Genomic DNA, 20,973 nt, shown 5'->3' with positions numbered 1-20,973 from the left:
TGAAATTAAATGGCATTAACAGAATAAAGGATGGTACATTCTGAAGGAAAATAATGCGTAAAGATGATCCATGTATTCGGAATAATAACATGGGAAAATATTCATTAAACTGTCCATACACCATGGTTTTTATGTTTTTAGAAAATCATTTCTGAACCTGTCTGTCTCCGCACTTTGGAGGGTAAGATACTAAGAAAGAGAAAAGACAGCATGAGAACCGGCTCTGGGGTTAGAATGGCTTCCAGCCCCGGGTTCGCTAGCAGTATGATTCTGAGCAAGTTCCTCTCCGCCTCAGTAATGTCAGTAATCTAGCTGTAAAATAGGAAAAACCAGAGTACCTCTATCAGGAGGTGAATGTGTGAAGGTTAAATGAAAGTGCTTAGCGGGCCGCCTAAGTAAATTTTACTTATTACGATACTGTCCTCCTGCATCTGTCAAAGCAGCGGAGAATACGGAAATTAAAATTTAGAAATGTGATGCCTTAGTAAAGCGAAAGCCGCAGGACACTCTACAAGAGGTATTCAACCTAACCTTTCAAGCTGCCTCAAAACACCTGGGTTCTGGTTAGGCCCGCGGGGCTGTAGTGAGCTGAGGTCTGCCTCGCCCGTGAGCACGTAAAAGATGCTTTCTCGCAGGGCTGGCGTCCCGGTGCGTTTGACTCTTCCGTGTTCCAGGGTTGTTTTACTCACCCGCGCGCGGCCCGTGCAAAATAAGGACTGACAGGTGTCCCCCCTCCTCCCCTTTGGGCGTCATGCAAACCTTGGACCTGTCCCCACGTAGAGCTGAGCTTACGGAGAGGAGGCGTGGGGAGTGCTGGGGGGCGCGTCAAAAAGACTACAGTCCCCAGCGGCCCGCGAGCTCAGGGAGTCCCGCAGGCAGGGCCCGACGGCTGCGGGCGGCTGCAGTTTCTCCTGTGCTCGGGCACAACCTTCTGTCTTTCCTCCGCAGTACAGGCGGTTACTGGGTGCTGCAGCTTCCCCCCGATTTCCGAAAAGGGCCGGTAGCTGGGGAACGGTGCCCTTCATCGGAGGCCGGCGCGCGGCTCTGGCCCGGCGGCTGAGCAGCGGGACCGACAGGCCTTGCGCGGGGTGACGGCGGACACGTCGTACGGCTGAACCCCAGGCGGGTGGGGGCGTGGCCGCGCACGCGCGGCGGAGCCCGTGGGCGGGGCCTTGGGCAGTTGCAGCCGGCGGACCGTCCGCCGGTCGCCGGCGGTCTGGGTCCGCTGCCCGGGCCGGGGGCGGAGACGCGGGAAGTTGATGGGGGGTCGCCTCGACCTCAGCCTCAGTCTGTAGTGCAGCTTCAGCCGCGCCGACGGAGATGGCGCCCTGGGTGCGGACGTTGGCAGAGAAGCTGAAGCAGCGTCTGCGGCTGGACGTAGGACGCGAGATCTGTCGCCAGTACCCGATGTTCTGCTTCCTGCTGCTCTGCCTCAGCGCCGCCTCCCTGCTCCTCAACAGGTAACGCGGCGGCGCCGAGCCAGCTGGGCGGGGGGCAGATGGTAGCTCTCCTCCGAAACTCTGGACGCAGGCCGCGTTGCATCGCTGCGCGGAGAACGTCGGGCTGCGCAGCTGCGGGACGTGGGGCCGCCTGCGGGGCCTCTGGGGAGAGCGGCTCGGGGAAGCCGGGCTGGGCATCGGAGCCCGGAAGTGCGGGCGGGGTTGGGCTCGAGTACCCCCTCTCGCAAGGCCTCGCCTCCTCAGCCACCCAGACCCCATTCGTCCCTTGTTTTCACCCATTTCTTAAAACCTGGGCCTCCATCAACGATGCTTTTCAGAATGAAATCTGTCCGGGCGGTACGGTCAGCTGATGGAGGAGGGTGCAAGGTCCTGTCGCAGTCGCAGGTTTAGACGGACTTCCTTAGCTCTCACCGCGCGCGCGCGCGCGCGCGCACCCACCCACCCACAGTATAGATCACAGTCGATCACGGTTTTCCCGCAGTGTTGTTGGTTACAGCGCAAGGTCGTAAAGATTTGCTGAACCCAAGTCAGAAAGCAAAATAGTACCATCATCTCTAGAATAGTTTTAAAGGGAAGACTGAAAAGTAAAATCGGTAAATTTAATTGACATGTTGAAAACGGAAGGTTCTGCCCCTGAAATAAACTGGTAGATTTTCTAGAAACGGTAGCGATGATATAGGAAGTACTGGAGAAATGTCCCTTTAGAATTATCTTCAGATTTGCTTTCGGTGGAAAGAAATCTGAGACAGTTGTCAGCGACAGCATCTGCGTGCTGTTTCCTCTGATGTTTCGAGCGTGCAGCCATCCTTACTCTTTATCTGGAAGTAGTTAATCCCCAAGGATAGGAACGGGGAAGCATTCACAAGAAATTTGGTAGTTTAATTTTGCTCTAAGATAACCGTTTCCTGTGACTGTGTTGAAGTTGGGTTTCTTCCCTGGCCTCTTTGCTTTCTTATTAGTTGACTCTGGGTTTATATAATATGAGGTTTAAACAGCGATTGATATTACTGGAAAATGTACTTTGATTGTCATGGCAAGATGTTTGATTGTAAGAGTATGGAAGAAGTGGAATCCTTAAGAGAGTGGAAAATATTAAGTACTTACTTGCTTTGTCATCTGGAAGGTATTTCAAGCCAGATTAACAGGTTTAGTCTGAAAAACATGTCAACTTTATACGATTTTTAAGTTTTTAAAAAAATTTTATTGATTGATTGATTGCTGTGTTGGCTCTTCGTTTCTGTGCGAGGGCTTTCTCTAGTTGCGGCAAGTGGGGGCCACTCCTCATCGCGGTGCGCGGGCCTCTCACTATCGCGGCCTCTCTTGTTGCGGAGCACAGGCTCCAGACGCGCAGGCTCAGTAATTGTGGCTCACGGGGCTAGTTGCTCCGCGGCATGTGGGATCTTCCCAGACCAGGGCTCGAACTTGTGTCCCCTGTATTGGCAGGCAGATTTTCAACCACTGCGCCACCAGGGAAGCCCCAATACGATTTTTAAGTTTTGTCCAGGGATTCTTACCTGTCTTCTTTGGGAGTCGGGTCAGTTTAGGTCTCTAAAGTAGGGCAGCTATGTAGGAGCAGGTTTAACTAGATTTCCAACTTAATCATAGCATCCAGTGTTCTATGTTGTTAAGAAGTCATAGCGGGGCTTCCCTGGTGGCGCAGTGGTTGAGAGTCTGCCTGCCGATGCAGGGGACACGGGTTCGTGCCCCGGTGCGGGAGGATCCCACATGCCGCGGAGCGGCTGGGCCTGTGAGCCATGGCCGCTGGGCCTGCGCGTCTGGAGCCTGTGCTCCGCAGCGGGTGAGGCCACAGCAGTGGAAGGCCCGCGTACCGCAAAAAAAAAAAAAAAAAGTCATAAGATAACATCAGGTCTGTATAACATCTGATCTCTGTACCCTGTATTTGCGTTATGCAAGGAAAGAAGGAAATAACACATAAGTGTTATCTCTGAGTGGTTGGATTTATGAATGAAATTGTTTTCGCATACATGGCACATCTATTCAGAAATCTAAAAATATATATGTATGTGTATATAATACAGAAAACATTGGGGGCATAACTATGGAACTAGAAAAAAATGAGAAGATATGCTTTGTACATATGTTCAACAAATGATTTCTGTACAGGCATTTCACCAGTTAATTTTTAGAAATAACTTTAAAAGAAATTTTCAGTTTTAAATCTCCCCTGGTTGGGAATTCCCCGGCAGTCCAGTGGTTAGGACTCTGTGCTTCCACTGCTGGGGGCTTGGGTTCGATCCTTGGTCAGGGAATTAAGATCCACTGCAACATTTAAAATGGATAAACAACAGGGACCTTCTGTATAGCACAGGGAACTCTGCCCAATACTATGTAACCACCTAAATGGGGAAAGAATATGAAAAAGAGTGGATACATGTATATGTATAACTGAATCACTTTGCTGTGCACCTGAAACTAGCACAACACTGGTAATCAACTATACGCCAATATAAAAGAAAAAGTCAAAAAAAAAAGTCCCACAAGGCACCTGGCACAGCCAAAAACAAACCCCTCCAAAAAAACCCACAAAAAACACACACTCACACAAAACAACAAAACAACAACAAAACCCAAACAAAAACCACACAAAAAAACCCAACCAAACAAAAACTCCCCTGGTTAGTATGGTTAAACTTAGACTAATACTCTTTTTTTTTTTTTTTTAGCTGTCTTGGGTCTTCGTTGCTGCACAGGCTTTCTCTAGTTGCGGTGAGCAGGGGCTACTCTTAGTTGTAGTGCACAGGCTTCTCATTGTGGTGGCTTCTCTTGTTACAGAGCTCGGGCTCTAGGCACGTGGGCTTCAGTAGTTGCAGCAGGTGGGCCCTGGAGTGTGCAGGCTTCAGTAGTTGTGGCTCGTGGGCTCAGTAGTTGTGGCACATGGGCTTAGTTGCTCCACAGCATGTGGGATCTGCCTGGAGCAAGGCTCGAACCCGTATCCCCTGCATTGGCAGGCGGATTCTTAACCACTGCACCACCAGGGAAGTCCCGGACTAATACTCTTTTTGAAATTAATTTTTTCTCTAGTTGTCTTGAAACTTTAACTCCTAAAGAACTCTCAAGGTATTATTTAGCATATAAAATTTTCTTTCAATATGCATTAAAATTATGAATCTTATCTGTGGAAAGATAAATAGATATAACCTTTGGACCATTGTAACTGATTTATGGGAAGAGTAGAGTAACGTACTTTATATATTTCAAATTATGATATCACCTTTGCAGTATTGTTGGGATGAATTAAGAGCATAGATACAATTATATATAGATTTATTGGCCAGTCATAGGATTGAATATTTGAGTATTACAATTAGGAACATTTTAAGTTAATCCTAATAATAATGGTAATAGTTATAATAGATAACACTTTGTGAGTACTTTGTTTGGCTCAGGTATTGTGTTAAGAGTTTTCATTTATTATTATTATTTTTTGTATAGATTTTTTCCTAGCGTTTAACTGTAATTGAGGTTTTTAAAAAAATATTTATTTATTTTTGGTTGCGCCAGGTCTTAGTTGCGGCAGGTGGGCTCCTTAGTTGCAGCTCGCCAGCTCCTTAGTTGCGGCATGCATGTGGGATCTAGTTCCCTGACCAGGGATTGAACCTGGGCCCCCTGCATTGGGAGCATGGAGTCTTATCCACTTTGCCACCAGGGAGGTCCCCTTCATTTATTATTGAGGCAATTTATTGATGTGGTTGAAAGTTTTGAATCTGAAGCTTGATTGTAAGAATTTTATTCTGACTCCTCCGTTAACTAGTTATATGACTTTGGATAAGTAGTCTAATTTTTATCTGTCCCAGTCCCGTAATCTGTAAAATGGGCATAATACTAGTACCTACATTATACGGTTACTTTGATGAGTTGAGTGGGTTAACACATGGAAAGTGCTTAGAATGGTCCTCAGCACGTGTGCTCTTATTAAATGTTAGCAGTTATTTTTGTCTTATTTATCCTCACAACACTGTGAATAGGTACTATTACTAGCCTCAGTGACTGTTTTTATGAGATATAACTTACAGAAAAGTGTATAACACATACGAAATTGTATAGTTCTGTGAATTTTAAAATATGGCTCCCCATGTAACCACCACTCAGATCAAGATGTAAAACATTTTTAGCACCCTAGTAGGCTCCCTTGTCAATAACCTTCTCCTTGTCATGTATCAGATTTGTTGTTTTTGAACTTCATATTAATGGAATCATATGGTCTTGTATCTGGTTCCTTTTTCTCAACTCTCCTTTTGAGATTTATCCATATTGTTGCATATATCAGTAGTTTTTCTTTTTTGTTATTGTGTCGTATTCCATTGAGACTATGCCACACTTTGTCCATTCTTTTGAAAGGCATTTGAATTGTTTACAGTCTTTGGCTATTATGAATAATGCTGCTGTGAATATTCTAATATATATTTCTTTTGATAGACATATGTACTTATTTCTTTTGGGTGTATATAGCCATAAATGAAAATGCTTAATCATAGCATATACATTTGTTTAACTTAAGTAGATACTGCTAGACAGTTTTCCAAAGTGGTTATACCAATTTTACTCTTGCCAAAAATGTTTTACAGTTCTTTCTGATATGGTTTATATAAGGTTTAGTTTAGCCATTTTAGTGAGTGTATAGTGGTAGCTCATTGTAGTTTTAATTTGCAGGTCCTTGATTAGCCCCATTTTACAAATAAGCAAACTGAAGCCTAGAGTTGTTCAATAACTTTCTCAGGTTCATAGATAGTAGCAAAATGGGATTCTAATGTAGATCGTTCTGATTTAGAAGCCCAGACTTTTAAAATTACATTAAAAAGACATTGTTAAGAAAAAATACTTATTATTGATAACTTTCTAAATAACATTGACTCATATAAACTGTAAAGAAGTCAGAAAATAGAAATATAAAGACGATGTTAAAAATCACTCATAAATTTACCATTCAGAGTTGACTGCTGTTGTTAACATTCTAGTCACTTTTACCTGCAGTTTACAATTTTATTTTATAAATTGCGATTTTTTTCTGTATATATAGCCTTCTTCTATGTATGGAGCCTGCTTAATGTGTTTTAGTATTATTTTCTTTATTTTCAGATTACCACAACTGGCTTACATACACTTAACTTAGTATTTAAAAATTTTTATTTATTTATTTATTCTTTTGGCTGCGTTGGGTCTTTGTTGCTGTGCGCAGGCTTTCTCTAGTTTCGGTGAGCGGGGGCTACTCTTCATTGTGGTGCGCGGGCTTCTCATTGCAGTGGCTTCTCTTGTTGCAGAGCATGGGCTCTAGGCACACGGTCTTCAGTAGTTGTGGCACCTGGACTCAATAGTTGTGCCTCGTGGGCTCTAGAACGCAGGCTCAGTAGTTGTGGCTCATGGGCTTACGTTGCTCCGCGGCATGTGGGATCTTCCCAGACCAGGGCTCCAACCCATGTCCCCTGCATTGACACATGGATTCTTTTTTTGTTTGTTTGTTTTTTTGTTTTTGCGGTATGTGGGCCTCTCACTGTTGTGGCCTCTCCCGTTGCGGAGCACAGGCTCCGGACACGCAGGCTCAACGGCCATGGCTCATGGGCCAAGCCGCTCCGCGGCATGTGGGATCCTCCCGGACCGGGGCACGATCCCGTGTCCCCTGCATCGGCAGGCGGACTCTCAACCACTGCGCCACCAGGGAAGCCCGACACATGGATTCTTAACCACACTGCCACCAGGGAAGTCCCTTAACTTAGTATTAAGACAGGCTTTTCCAAGTACTTTTATGAACTTATTTAATCATCATAACAACCCTATGAGTTAGGTATTATTATTATTACCCCATATTATAGAGGCCCAAGCAAGAGTCAGAGAGATTAAGTAATTTGCATTGTGTCATAGCCAGGATTAGAACCCAGACAGACTCTACAGTGTTTTTGTTTCCAAACTAAGTGGGTCTTTCACTGTATGTTCTGTTTCTTTGGTCTATTTTTCTCTTTCTACAACAGTACCAAATTTTTTTTTAATGACAGTATTATAGTTGTGTAGTGTTTTTATATACAGCTGGGTTGTAGGCCAGAACATGTACATATGGCCTTCACGTGTGGCTTTTTTCCCAACCTGGTGCTGGGTTACAAGGGTGAGTATCCTGAGAAAGAGATTCTGGTGGAAGCTGTATCTTTTTTGTGACCTGTCCTTGGAAGTTAGGCAGTTAGGCAGCTTCACTTCTGCCACATTCTTTTGGTTAGGAGTGAGTTATTTAGGCCAGCCTGTATTCAAGGGGAAGGAAATTAGGCTCCTGCTTTTGATGTGAGGAGGGCAAAGAATTTGCACAGTTTTTATTTAATTTGTAAATTAATCTGGGTAGAATTGATGAGTTAACTGTATTTAATGGTTTTATCCATTAACATAATCTTTCTCCATTCATTCACATCTGCTCTGATGTCCTTTTAATAGCTTTTTTTCATTTAAAAACTTTATTATGGAAAACTTAAAACACAAAATAAAAATAGAATAGTACAATGAAACCTGTAAATACCTATCACCCAGCTTCAAAAATGATCAGCTCAAAGTCCAGTATCACCCCCTCCCCCAATTATTTTGAAGGAAATCCCACATGATGTATTTTATCAGCAAACATTTCAGTATGTATCTCTAATAGATGGGAGCTTTTTTTCTACATAACCACAATACCATTTCACATTAAAAAAAAAAACTAATTTCTTAGCATCCTTAAATATCTATTCAGTGTTCAGATTTCCCTGAATTTGTTAGAGCTTTACCCTCTAACATTTTATGATGAACAGTTTTAAACAAATAGCAATGTTGAAATTTACGGTAAATGACCAATTATGTTTTGCCTAGATTTTACATTAACATTTTACATTTTTTTTTATTGGAGCATAGTTGATTCACAGTGTTGTGCTAGTTTCAGGTGTACAGCAAAGTGATTCAGTTATACTTATACATATATTCATTTTTTTAGATCCTTTTCTCATATAGGTTATCACAGAATATTGGGTAGAGTTCCCTGTGCTATACAGTAGGTCCTTGTTGGTTATCTATCTTGTATACAGTACTGTGTGTATGTTCATCCCAAGCTCCTGAGTTATCCCTCCGCCCTTGTTTCCCCTTTGGTGACCATAAGTTTGCTTTCAAACATTTTACTGTATTTTTATATGCTTTATTGTGTGTCTGTCTATCCATTACTCCATCCGTAATGAATCTTACTCATAAACAGCTTTTTACAGTTAGTTAAATAAGATCCAAATATGATCTTTTAATCTGAATGTTGCCTTCCCTCCCCCCTCCCTTTCTTTAACCTTGTAATTTATTTGTGAGGAAACTGGCCATTTGTTCTGTAGAGTTTTCCACAGTCTGGCTTTTGCTGATTGCATCCCTGTAGTGTTTTGGGGCATGTTCTTTTCCCTCTGTGTTCCCTGTAAACTAGTAGTTAGGTCAAGAGGCCTCATCTCATTGTTTTGATTTTTTTTTTCTCCTTTAGTTCATGATGGTGTAGATTTAAAGATATTGAACTGTTTAAAAAATATGCCTTTCTTATGGTGTTATTCTTTATTTTATGATATACTGCTAGTTTTAGTTAACTAATATTTTACTTTGTAGTTCATATCTATATTCATAAGTAAAATAGACCTAATGATTTGCTTATATTATCTTTATCAGGTTGGGGAATTAAAATTATATTAATCCTTTAAAATTAGCAGCTTTTTCTCATTTTTTCCCCCTGAAAGCAGTCTGTATAAAATAGAGATTAACTGTTTTATGAAAGTTTGGTAAAACCATTTGGGCCAGGGGTCTTTTTTTTATAGTCAGGTCTCTGATTATATTTTAATTCCTCTAATGATAATTGGTCTATTCAAGTTCTTCACTTCCTAATTTCTGGCATTTTTGTCTTTTTCTAAAAATTTATGTCATATAGGTTATCTAATTTATGAGCATACATATAGTTGTTTATAGTCCTACTCTTCATTTCAGTTATAGCTATGATTATTTCTTTTTCATTCTGTATTGTATATTTGTATCCTCTCTTTTTTTTTTATTCCCTCATCTGTCTTGCTAAAACCTTGTGTTTTTAACTTTTGGTTTTGAAAATTTCCAAGCATATATAGAAAAAAGAGAGTGCAAGGAACCGCTAAGCACCCATCACTCAGCTTCAGTAACCATCAGTGTTTTTAAAAAGTCTAACCTTCCTCCCTTAAAAAGTAAATTATTCTACACAAAACCATAACCTTACAAAATTAACAATAATTCTTAATGTCTTCTAATAACCAGTCCATAATCAAATTTTCCTAATTATGTAAAAATTTGTAGGGGCTTCCCTGGTGGCACAGTGGTTAAGAATCCGCCTGCCAATGCAGGGGACATATGTTCAAGCCCTGGTCCGGGAAGATTCCACATGCTGCGGAGCAACTAAGCCCGTGCGCCACAACTACTGAGCCGCGTTCTAGAGCCCATGAGCCAAACTGCTGGAGCCCGCACACCTAGAGCCCGTGCTCTGCAACAAGAGAAGCCACCGCAATGAGAAGCCCGCGCACTGCAATGAAGAGTAGCCCCTGCTCGCCGCAACTTGAGAAAGCCCACGTAGCAACAAAGACCCAACGCAGCCAAAAATAAATAAAAATAAAAAATAAATTTATAAAAAAAAATTTGTAGTGCATTTGTTCTAATCAGAATCTAAGCTAGGTCCACTCATTGTATGTAGTTGATGCATTTCTTAAACTTCTGTAAAATGTCTTGTAATCTAGAACAGGAGTTGGCAAACTTTTTCTGTAAAGTGTCAGAGAATAAGTATTTTCGGCTTTGTGGGCTACATGAGGTCTCTGTCCCATATTATTATTATTATTTTTTAATTTATCTTATTTATTTATTTATTTTTGGCTGTGTTGGGTCTTTGTTGCTGCACATGGGGTTTCTCTAGTTGCAGCGAGCATGGGCTACTCTTCATTGTGGTGTGCGGCCTTCTCACTGCGGTGGCTTCTCTTGTTGCAGAGCACAGGCTCTAGAGCGCGGGCTTCAGTAGTTGTGGCACACGGGCTTAGTTGCTCCATGGCATGTGGGATCTTCCTGGACCAGGGCTCGAACCCGTGTCCCCTGCGTTAGTGGGCGGATTCTTAACCACTGCGCCACTAGCAAAGGCCCCCATATTATTTTTTAAAAGAGCCCTTTAAAAATGTAAAAATCTTTCTTAGCTTGAGGGCTATCCATAAGCCATAGTTTGTCAACCCTAATCTAGAACATTCCTCCTCACACGCTCTTTTTTTCCTCCTTGCTATTGAGTTGTTGAAGAAACTGAGTCATTTGTTCACACCTTGGATTTTGCTGATAGTTTCCTTGTGGTGTCTTCTGTTTTTACTCTCACCTGCACCTTTATATTTTTTGTAGACAGGGAGTTAGATTTATAGGCTCAATTAGATTTAGATTTTTATTTATTTATTTATTTATTTGGTGCAAGAGTACTTCACTGATGCTGTGTGCATCCTATTACATCACATCACAGGATAACTCCACATTAGATGGAGTTGCCTCACTTTGTGGATTCAGGTGGTGACAACTGCCCAACAAACTTTCTCTTTGGTTTCACCGTTTATTTACTCTCTGAATCAGTTACTTCATTATAGGATGCAACATGATGATTTCGTATTCTTCCATTCCTTCTGTAGTTTTTAGTTTAAATTCTTGTGTGGGGCTTCCCTGGTGGTGCAGTGGTTGAGAATCTGCCTGCCGATGCAGGGGACACGGGTTCGAGCCCTGGTCTGGGAAGATCCCACATGCCGTGGAGCAGCTAGGCCCGTGAGCCACAACTACTGAGCCTGTGCGTCTGGAGCCCGTGCTCCGCAACAAGAGAGGCCGCGATAGTGAGAGGCCCGCGCACCGCGATGAAGAGCGGCCCCCGCTTGCCGCAACTAGAGAAAGCCCTCGCACAGAAACGAAGACCCAACACAGCCAAAAATAAATAAATAAATAAATAATAATTAAAAAAAATAAATTCGTGTGTGTGTGTGTGTAAAATTGCTTTACTCCATCCTCCATTAGGTGCATTTAGTTACAATGAAGTACATCTCAAATTGGAAAAGTGGGTTAAATACTTACACTTTTCTCTTAATTATCGGTTTTTAGAGTAATTATTGGTGCCCTAAAACTTTCAGTAGTATCCAGTTAGAGGTTTGCTTATTTTATTAGTTTTTCCAAAGAACCAGCTTAATTTTCTTTTTTGTCTTATCATTATTGTCTACATTATTATTATTTTTTATTTTTATTTTTTTGCGGTATGTGGGCCTCTCACTGTTGTGGCCTCTCCCGTTGTGGAGCACAGGCTCCGGATGCGCAGGCTCAGCGGCCATGGCTCACGGGCCCAGCCGCTCCGCGGCATGTGGGATCCTCCCAGACCGGGGCACGAACCCGTGTCCCCTGCATCGGCAGGCGGACTCTCAACCACTGCGCCACCAGGGAAGCCCAATTGTCTACATTATTGATTTCTGTTCTTCTCTTTAGTGTTTCCTTCCTTTTAATGTGTTTGGATTTGCATTTTCCCCCCACCCCGTCCTTCTGAATGCTTAGCTTGATGGTTTTCAGCATTTCTTTGTCTCTGATTAATGGGAGGTTTCTCAACCTCAACACTGTTGATAATTTGGGTCAGATAAATCTTTGCGGTGGGGGGCTGTCCTGTACGCTGTAAGGTATTTAGCAGAGCCCTGGCCTCTAGTCATGTGATGTAAGTGCCACAGTCCCTTCTCCCTCTCCCTGCAGTTGTGACGATCAAAAGGTCTCCATGTACTGCCACATGTCCCCTGGGCAGTGAGATCACCCTTCGTTGAGAGCAACAGGATTAATGCATTCAATGCTATAGATTTCCTTCTTAAATAATGCCTTAGTTATTGCTTGCCCTAGTTATAGCAGTATACATATTGCATGTAGTGTTTATTGTCATTCAGTGTAAGCACAGGTCTACAATTCCTAATCTGTAATTCTGAGATCCAAAAAGCTCTGAAGAAGTAACTTTTCCCCTAAGTTTGGCATTTAATAACAAAACCTGACCTCAAAAGACTTGAGACTATTTATAGTATTTATTTCTGACTTATTTATTTATTTATTTATATGTTTTGCTGCAGAAATATTAATATCTGATTATGGAGTACTGTATCAGACCTCATTAACATATTACATTATGTTATTTATGAAATACGTGCTATAAAACTGTTCAAGAATCCTAAAAATTCTGAATTCTGAGTCATATCTCTCTGGCTCAAAATGATTTTCAGTAAGTGGCTATGGACATGAATTTCATAATTTCCTCTGTGAATACCTGTATAACCTGTTGAGTTAATTTCCAGACTTAATGTTTCTTTAAAACTTGATGTCAGTTATGGTATTGGTTGGAGTGAAGCTTTGTATAAAGGAATGAGAAGAAATAAGAGTAGAAAGGTGGGTTGGGGTCAGCTTGGAAGGGACCATAAAGGTTTAAGGGGTTTGTGTTTCATCCTGCAGGCAACATTAAGCCATAGCAGTTTTTTGAGTGAATAGTAATCATGTTTATGTTTTAAGTGCTGAGTGAGAGCATTTAATAATCGGTATGTAGTGGATGTTTCTCAAGTATAGAATTGCCCTGGAAGCCTGGAGACCAGGCAGGTTCATCTAGTTGGGTGGTGCAGCCTTTGTCTCACAGCTTTTGCACTTACTTGGTCACTGTCTATAATACGTAAGCATCTTTAATCATCTGTCTTCGCCTTCTTACTACTTGGTGCTTTATTCCCCAATTCTGAAATCCCAGACCTTCACAATATCTTCTGTAACCTTTTCTATAACATGCTGCACTTGGGCAGTTGTCCCCAGTCAAAGAACTGGGATCAATGTGGAACTCACTTGTGTGCTTCTTGTCTCTTAAAGATTCTGTTGCTGTATATTGCCTGTTATCCAGTGCCTAAAAGCAGTTGCTGCACATGTTTTGTTCAGTTTTATAGTTGTTTATGGTGGGAAGGCAAGTCTGGTACAAATTATTCTGTCAAGGAAATAGAAGTCTCTTACTCCTTTGAAACATATACCATCTGTCTGTTTTCTCACTGATCTCCAGGTCACTTGTACTCTAAGCTTCTGGTTTATAGACTTTCTCTCCATTTTAAATTCTGCCATCATTCTAGGTGACTTCAGTGTTTGTGCAAGTAGCCCATCAAATATGCTAGTCTATCTCGAGGTGACTCCTGTACAGTCTCCCACTTGGACCACCATATGGTGGCCCTGGTTATCACCAGAAAGTGTTCTACCTGTGAAATCTTAAAAATCAAATCTCCCACTTGCTGACCAGTGCCTACTTCTCTCATTCGGAAAAGCCTGCTTTTCTCAGCCTCCCGATTCCTCTGCCTTCTTCCTATCCATTGTCCCTCTTCTGTTGTCACTTACTTTCCTGTGTAGTTTGGGGTCAGTCTAGCTTAGATTCTATTGCCCATCACTTCAACCACTCTATTGCCAGTATCTTTGACTCTCTTTCCTTACATTCCACTCACCTGACAAACTCCAAATCTTGGATCAGTGATGCTGCTTTTTTTTTTAGTGTTTATATCCTGGTTACTGAATGTTGCTAGAGAAGATCCCATACCTGTACATTTAACTCTTCAGCCTCAGTACTGCTCAGCAGTTCCCCAGGATACCCTTCTCTTTACTTCTTCCCAGCAGCTGTTTCAGAACTTCCCCAGTCTTCTAGAACTTCCGTTCGTGCCACCTTCGCCCTTTACTCTCAGCATCTCCTGTTTCACCTAAAGGCCATCATAAATTCCTGTTTTGAAATCTACACGTTTGACTCCATTCTCATCAGAGTCTATTCTTTCTCTCTGGTATTGGGGAGGAGATATCTTTTCCTGTTATAACTATTTCTTCTATTTTGGCTCTGAATCCCGACTACTCCTGTCTTCTCTAGGAGAAAATAATTCTCTCAAGTTATCTTTTCGCTCCTACCTTTTTCTCTCTTTTCTCCTTCTCTCCTATTAACATTTAAATATGATCAGGTTTTTCTAAACACCTTTCCTCATTGTCCCTCTCCAGCTAACACCTTAGCTCTTCTTTCCTTTAAAAAGAGAATTATCCACATGTACCAGTTCCACTTCCCCACCTCTCTTCAATCCACTGCAGTCCTTTACCATTCTACTAAAATTGCTTTTGCCTAGTCCATCAGTGGCCCTCTTATTGCTAAAACTGATGGACACTTCTCAATCTGTCTCACCTTATTTTACAACTGTTGGATCATGTTAACTACTTCATCCCTGTTCAAATGTTTTCTTTCTTTTTTTATCTTGACAGCCATTTTGACTTGACCCCCGGTTGTCTTCTCAACTCTTCTAATTACTAGATTCCTTTACGGATTCCTCTTGTTCTGCTTATCTCTTAAATGTATTATGTTCTCTTCTTTTCTCATTCTGCAGCTTTTCCCTGGTCATGTCATTCGTTCCCATGACTTCAGTGATCTTTATGCTGGTAATTTCCAAGCCTTTATGCTTGGCCCATATTCTCTGCAGAGATCTAAACTACCCAATATTTGGCTGGTTATGGAACATTTCTGCTTGACATGTCTTAAGATATCTGAAATTCAGCATGTCCAAAGGGAACTGATTTTTAATCTCTCCCTTCTCCTTGCATCTAATCAACTACTCAGTCCCCTTAATTCTTCCTCCTAGATGTCTCAAAACAGTCAGCTTCTTTTTATTTCTAACTCTCTTCCCTGGTACAGGCCATCTGTAGACTCTCCTAGATTAATTACTTCAGCAGCTCTCTAATTAACCTGCACGTTTCCACTTTAGGCCATTCTCCATATTGCCGCCTGAGTGTCTACTGATCATCTGGTGATACTACTCTTTTTCTTAAAACTCTTAAAAATTCTTAAAATCTTCTCGAAACTCTTCATTGTCTCCTGGGCATTACTCAGGACTCTTGATGGTAGATGAAAGAAACTCAGCTGACACTAGGTTGGGCAAAGAGGGGAATCATGGAGAGATTATGTAAGTGCAGAAAGAACTGGAGTGTAGCTGGGCCTCAGAGACACATAGAACCAGGGTTTGGAATACTGCCAATACTTTCTACACCTCCTGGATTTTCCTGCTTCTCTCTGTGGATTGGCTTCATTCTCTTCTCACTACTTAGTGGTTTGTGGCCTGAAGAGCTAGCGCCAAAGTTTGTACTGTATGGTTTGCACAGCTAACAGCCGTGACGTGGTAATTAGAATTGGAACTGTGATGTTTGGGGGGCTGGTGTCTCACAGAGTCTTGGCAACTGAAATGTATGCACATCAGAGCTGTGCGCTGTGAGGACTGGCCGTATCGAGACACCTTAGCATGGCTTACTCCATGACACTGTGTCATGTGGCTTTGGCTTGGCTTTTCTAGATTCATCTCAAGGCTACTTCTTCCTTGGAACTGTGCTCAGATCTTCGCCCACGTAGTTCTCTCCAGTTTGAGTTCCCCTGCCTCTTCCCCAGTTCCACCTTCCTCTCCCCTGTCCTCTTCTGTTGGTTTTCTCCTACTCACTCCTTAAGGTTTTCCTCAGACACAACTTCCTCTGGAAAGAGTTCTTCTGTCTTTTCAAGTTTGGGTTGTGTATTTTGCCTGAGGAGTTCTCATATCATGCATACTTTCTCTGTCATAATATAGAACACATCATCACACTGTATTGTATTTACTTACTTACCTCTTATACCTACCAGCTAGTGTTTTCCATGCAAATAGAGACCATGGCAGTGCTGTTCCTTACTGTATCCCTAGAGCCTAGTACTATGTAGCACAAAACGGGCACTCAGTAAAATTGATTTAATGAAAAATAATCAGAACTTTGGTGGGGTTTGAATACTACCCTGTCATTAGAAGGTATTCTGGAAAAATGTGGTATTGGCTAAATATGACAACCTAGGTATCAAACTATGAAATATTGAGAATTTATACTTCTTTATACATTTAATGGAATATACATTCTGTGATTCTTATAGTTAGTAGATACATTACAGAAAATCATGACTGGAGAAGTTGCTTCAGCCTGGTATGGTAGGTGCTTAATTAAAAACTTGTGAAATCAATGAAGGGACAAATTAGGGTTATATGCTTTTTTTTGGTTCTAATAATTACCTTCCTTTATTTCTAAGGTATCTGCACGTTTTAATGATCTTCTGGTCATTTGTTGCTGGAGTTGTCACATTCTACTGCTCATTAGGACCTGATTCTCTCTTACCAAATATATTCTTCACGATAAAATACAAACCCAAGGTAAAATATATGTGTTCTTACTTTTAAAAGAGTTAGTAGGTATGACCCTGTGCTATTCGATATTGTTCATGAAAGCATGTTAAAGCAGTGATTTTTAAAAAATACATCTGCTATTATTTAATAATGGAAGACATCAGAACATTTTTAAAGTGAAACTTGCATATATGTTTATTTTTAAAGTATATAGGTCTCCCAGGAGGAGCTATAGAAAGAAAATAGAAAATTCTCAGAAAATTGGGCTCCACAATTTTAGAGTGTCCTTTGACTGCATATTAACTATGAGGACAGTGAATTAAAACAGAGGTTTCCAAAGAAAGTACAGACTCTTGGGCCCTACCACTAGATTTTGATTGAATAGTCCTGGGTTAGGGCCTTCTAATTAGGACCTGTTAAAAGCCTTCCAGGTGATTCTGAGGCACAGACACAAACAGGGAACTAATTGTTCCCTAAATGTTTATTTGCTCCATAGAAACAAACCAGTAATATTTCTTTAACGAAAATAATTAGTGTTTCCGAACTTTGAAGTCTTCCTTGAAAATTCTCCAAGTTGTTGTAGTCCCTCATCTCAGGTTGGTTGATATTTCTACTCAGAGGAAACACAGCTGAAGGTGATACCCCGTGTTTGGTCAGGAACCTTACTAGTTATCACGAGTCTTCTCCCTCATTGAATTCAAGGTTTTGGAGAAATAGAAAATAGTTTTTTCTTATACCTTTGCAGTAGAGTATCATTTTCAAATATAGATTGATTTTTTTTTTTTTTTTTAGTAAGTGAGCGTAACAATTGACTTTAATTTTAAGCTTGAAAATTTGGCTTAGTTATTGTAAAGCATTTCATTAGGTATTTTTTTCCTATTGGCAGTTTGGTGTAGCAAGTATTATTTATTATAAAGAATGGTTTCAGTGTTAAAGCAGATATTAGTTAAAAAAAATCATGTCCTTTGAATTCGTACATTGATTAACAAACTTTTGGAAAGTTGATTCTCTTTAGTAAATATGATACATAAAGTAAAGACAAATCTCCCCATTTCCCTTTTTTAGCAGTTAGGACTTCAGGAATTATTTCCTCAAGGTCGTAGCTGTGCTGTTTGTGGTAAAGTGAAATGTAAACGACATAGGTATGTCAAACACTTTTAATTTGTTGATCATTCCAGTTACATTTTGGATTTCAAGCAGTTTAACTGTATGATTTTCTTTAGACCTGCCTTGCTACTTGAGAACTACCAGCCATGGCTAGACCTGAAAATTTCTTCCAAAGTTGATGCATCTCTCTCAGAGGTAACTGATTTAAATAAAATTGCTATGTATACCCAAGCAGAAAGTATTAAATACCTATGGAAAATTTAATCATGGAGCATTTTAATATATGCTGCCTAATCAATTCTTGGTTGGTAGTTGATTGTTATACAACTTGAATGGTAAACTAGAAATGTTTTTGAATCCCATGTCTAATTGAAATGGACATTTTAGCCAAAAAAAAGTACTGTTTACCTAGTTATTGTTTACCTCTTATAAAAATCATCATTTTTATTATAGGACAGTAGAAATAACCATTTTGTAATTCCAGAGGAGACCTGAGCTACAAGGAGCCAATGTGTATCTTACTGAATTGTGACCCCATCTTTGACACTAACTTGAGCAGAGAGTCAGATACATTTCAATGTTTCTCCATAGTGTAGGAATAGAAAGCATGTTCTCTTATCTTTGTTCCAGTCACATTTTATATGCACCTTTTTGGTAACATATCATGTTTTAGTTATTTCTTTGAGAGACTTGGTCTCTCCATCCGAGAAAGCAGTCAAGTCCTTGAAGGCAAGGAATGGGTCTCATTTGTTCCCAGCACCAAGTGCAGGTGCCAGATATATTGTTGGTACCTGATAGATATGTATTGAATTAAACTGAATGCTAATTAGTTGAAGAATAACATTAGGCATCTGAATCCTGCCTTAATTGTCCTTTTTCCCAGTTTGTATCTTTCTTCGGCTAAAAGTATGCTGCATAAATGCTAAACTGTTGGCATTTTTCTTTTTCATTTCTTCTGTAAGCTCTTTTTCATCCTTCAGATTCCCTGATTTAAGACTGTGCTGTCCAGTGTAGTAGCCACTAGCCACATGCGGCTATTGATAAACACTTGAAATGTGTTAGTCCAGATTGAGATGTGCTGTATATGTAAAATATGTACTGGATTTTGAGGACTTAGTAAGGAAAAAGAAATGTAAAATATCCTATTATATATTTTATGTTGATTACATATATGATAATATTTTGGGTATATTGGGTTAAATAAGATATAAAATTAACTTCACCTGTTTCTTTTTACTTTTTAAAAAATGTAGCTACTAGAAAATTTGAAATTATATATGTGGCTCACATTATATTTCTATTGGAGAGTGCAGATTTGAGGTCTGTTGAAGACAAGACTTCTAGGAAGACTATTATTTGTAGCTTGACACTTCGTTTCTTCTTAAAAATTGAAAAAACTGATGTAAAGCTCTTAGCCTAGTGCCTGGCACATATTGGTGTTCAATAAATACTAGCTCCAATATTTAAAAACATTTTCTGAGATCTTGCTGTAGGCAGGAACTGGACTAGGCCCTAGGAATAAAAAGAGAAATCAGGTATGGTTCCTTTCTTCTGGGAACTTCAGTCTAGGAGGGGAGATAGCCATTTAAACAGACATATACAATATAATGTAATGCAGGCTATAATGGAAGAAATGTACAAGGTGTATCATTAGTGCAGAGGAAGAAGTGCATAACTGTTGAGAGGAGCAGTCAGGAAATATAACTAGAAGTTTATCAGCCTGATAGTGTGGGAAAGGGTATTTCAGGGTGTGGGAGGAGCTTTTGGAAGGAAAGAGAGGCTTTGAAACAAGGTGGAGTGTTCAGCAAACTGGAGGGTGAAATGCGAAGGAGGATGTGGGCAACGAAGAGACCAGACTCTATTAGCTCGTATTTATCGATCACTTACTGTATAGTAGATATTGTACTAATCACTGTACTTGCATTATTCATGTAATCATACAACCTATGAAGTAGGTCCTATTATTGATTTGGTGGTTTTACCAAAGGAAGGGTTTAGAGAGTTTTACTTGGTTGGTAGCAGAACTCAGTCTAAAACCCAGGACTGCCTTAGTTCTTAACTGATTTTTATATGGCCCTTTAGAAATCAGATCATCAGAAGACTTAAAAGGCCACGCTGAAGGGGTTTAATTGATGGGAAGTCAGTGATTTTCAAGTTGCCTAACTAGAGTTTTCAGATGTGATTCACAGGATGCAGTGGGAGGTGAAAAGGAAGTGGATGGTCACAGGGGCTGGCAAACAGCTTTCTCTCACCCCTTCACAATCAGTGCAGCTCCACTTGTCTTACTTTGATATGTTGTGGTTTGATATATTGAGGGTTTCATGCAGGGGAGTGATGTGGTCAAATACATGTTTTAGATCACTTTGGCAGCTTTATGGAGGGTGGAGGGGAGCTAGCTTGGAAGGAGACTAGTTTAGAGGCTATTGCTATATATAGGGATGAGAAGATGAGGACCTGAACAGTGGAGCTGTAGAAAAGAGCTACTTAGGATGTAAACTTAGTAGGGCTTCTGATTGAATTTGAGGGAATAATATATTAATAAGATGAAATGTTTAATGGTAAATTTTCTAGTCTCCTCTCTGTGTCCTAACACTGTCTATATGTATGTATCTTATTTTTCCAGGTGATATCACTAATGCTTACTTTTTTAGTAAAAAATCCACATCTTGTTACCTTAGTATTTAGAGAGTCCACAGTCTTCATTACTGCTGCAGAGAAGGTATATAGTCAGATTAGATATATTGTTTCATTCCCTCCCTAGTCTTTTTTAAAGTTGATGCTCACTGCTACAAGTCCTTTTAAAAATTAAACTATACTGCTCCACCCAGGCTCAAGGAATGGAAGGTTTAACACCCAGGATTTCTTTTGTTTTGTTTTGTTACTTTTTCACATATAACTTGATTTTGAGTGTACAGCTAAAATTTTCAAAAAGTGAGCATATTCATATAACCAGCCCCCAGATCAAGAAACAAAAACATTATTAGCACCCAGAAGTACCCCTCATGCTCCCTTCTAGTCACTGTCCTCGCTTCAAAGATAATCACTGACACCTAATTTTAACCCTTTATATAAGTCTTTTATATTTGTTTCTTCATTTTATTCTGGGAATACTGACTTACAGAGAGGGTGAGGAATGCAAAAGACTAGCCTATTATTTTCCTTATTTCCATAGAACGTTTTTGGTTCAGTGAAGCTTCAGA

The 20,973-nt window shown here is 40.5% G+C and overlaps 1 protein-coding gene across 6 annotated transcripts in view; it reads left to right on the top strand.

Moving 5' to 3' along the window:
- The first annotated feature begins 1,153 nt into the window (after window positions 1–1,153).
- SNX14 (sorting nexin 14) overlaps window positions 1,154–20,973 on the top strand; it is a 66,154-nt gene continuing 46,334 nt past the window's right edge. For 4 of the 6 annotated variants that reach the window (XM_081251182.1, XM_081251185.1, XM_081251183.1 and 1 more), the window contains exons 1-4: window positions 1,154–1,460; window positions 16,573–16,693; window positions 17,732–17,808; window positions 17,890–17,968. In XM_081251182.1, the coding sequence (XP_081107308.1) occupies window positions 1,321–1,460; window positions 16,573–16,693; window positions 17,732–17,808; window positions 17,890–17,968 (417 nt within the window). In that variant the 5' untranslated portion in view covers window positions 1,154–1,320. The remainder of the gene's footprint in view (window positions 1,461–16,572; window positions 16,694–17,731; window positions 17,809–17,889; window positions 17,969–20,973) is intronic. The other 2 variants (XM_081251184.1, XM_081251181.1) reach the window with 1 other exon arrangement.

Source organism: Mesoplodon bidens (assembly GCF_964165515.1).
Source record: "Mesoplodon bidens genome assembly, chromosome: 12".
NCBI lineage: Eukaryota > Metazoa > Chordata > Mammalia > Artiodactyla > Ziphiidae > Mesoplodon > Mesoplodon bidens.
The sequence above is the reverse complement of the archived record's forward strand: the minus strand, read 5'-3'. Positions and strand labels throughout refer to the sequence as shown.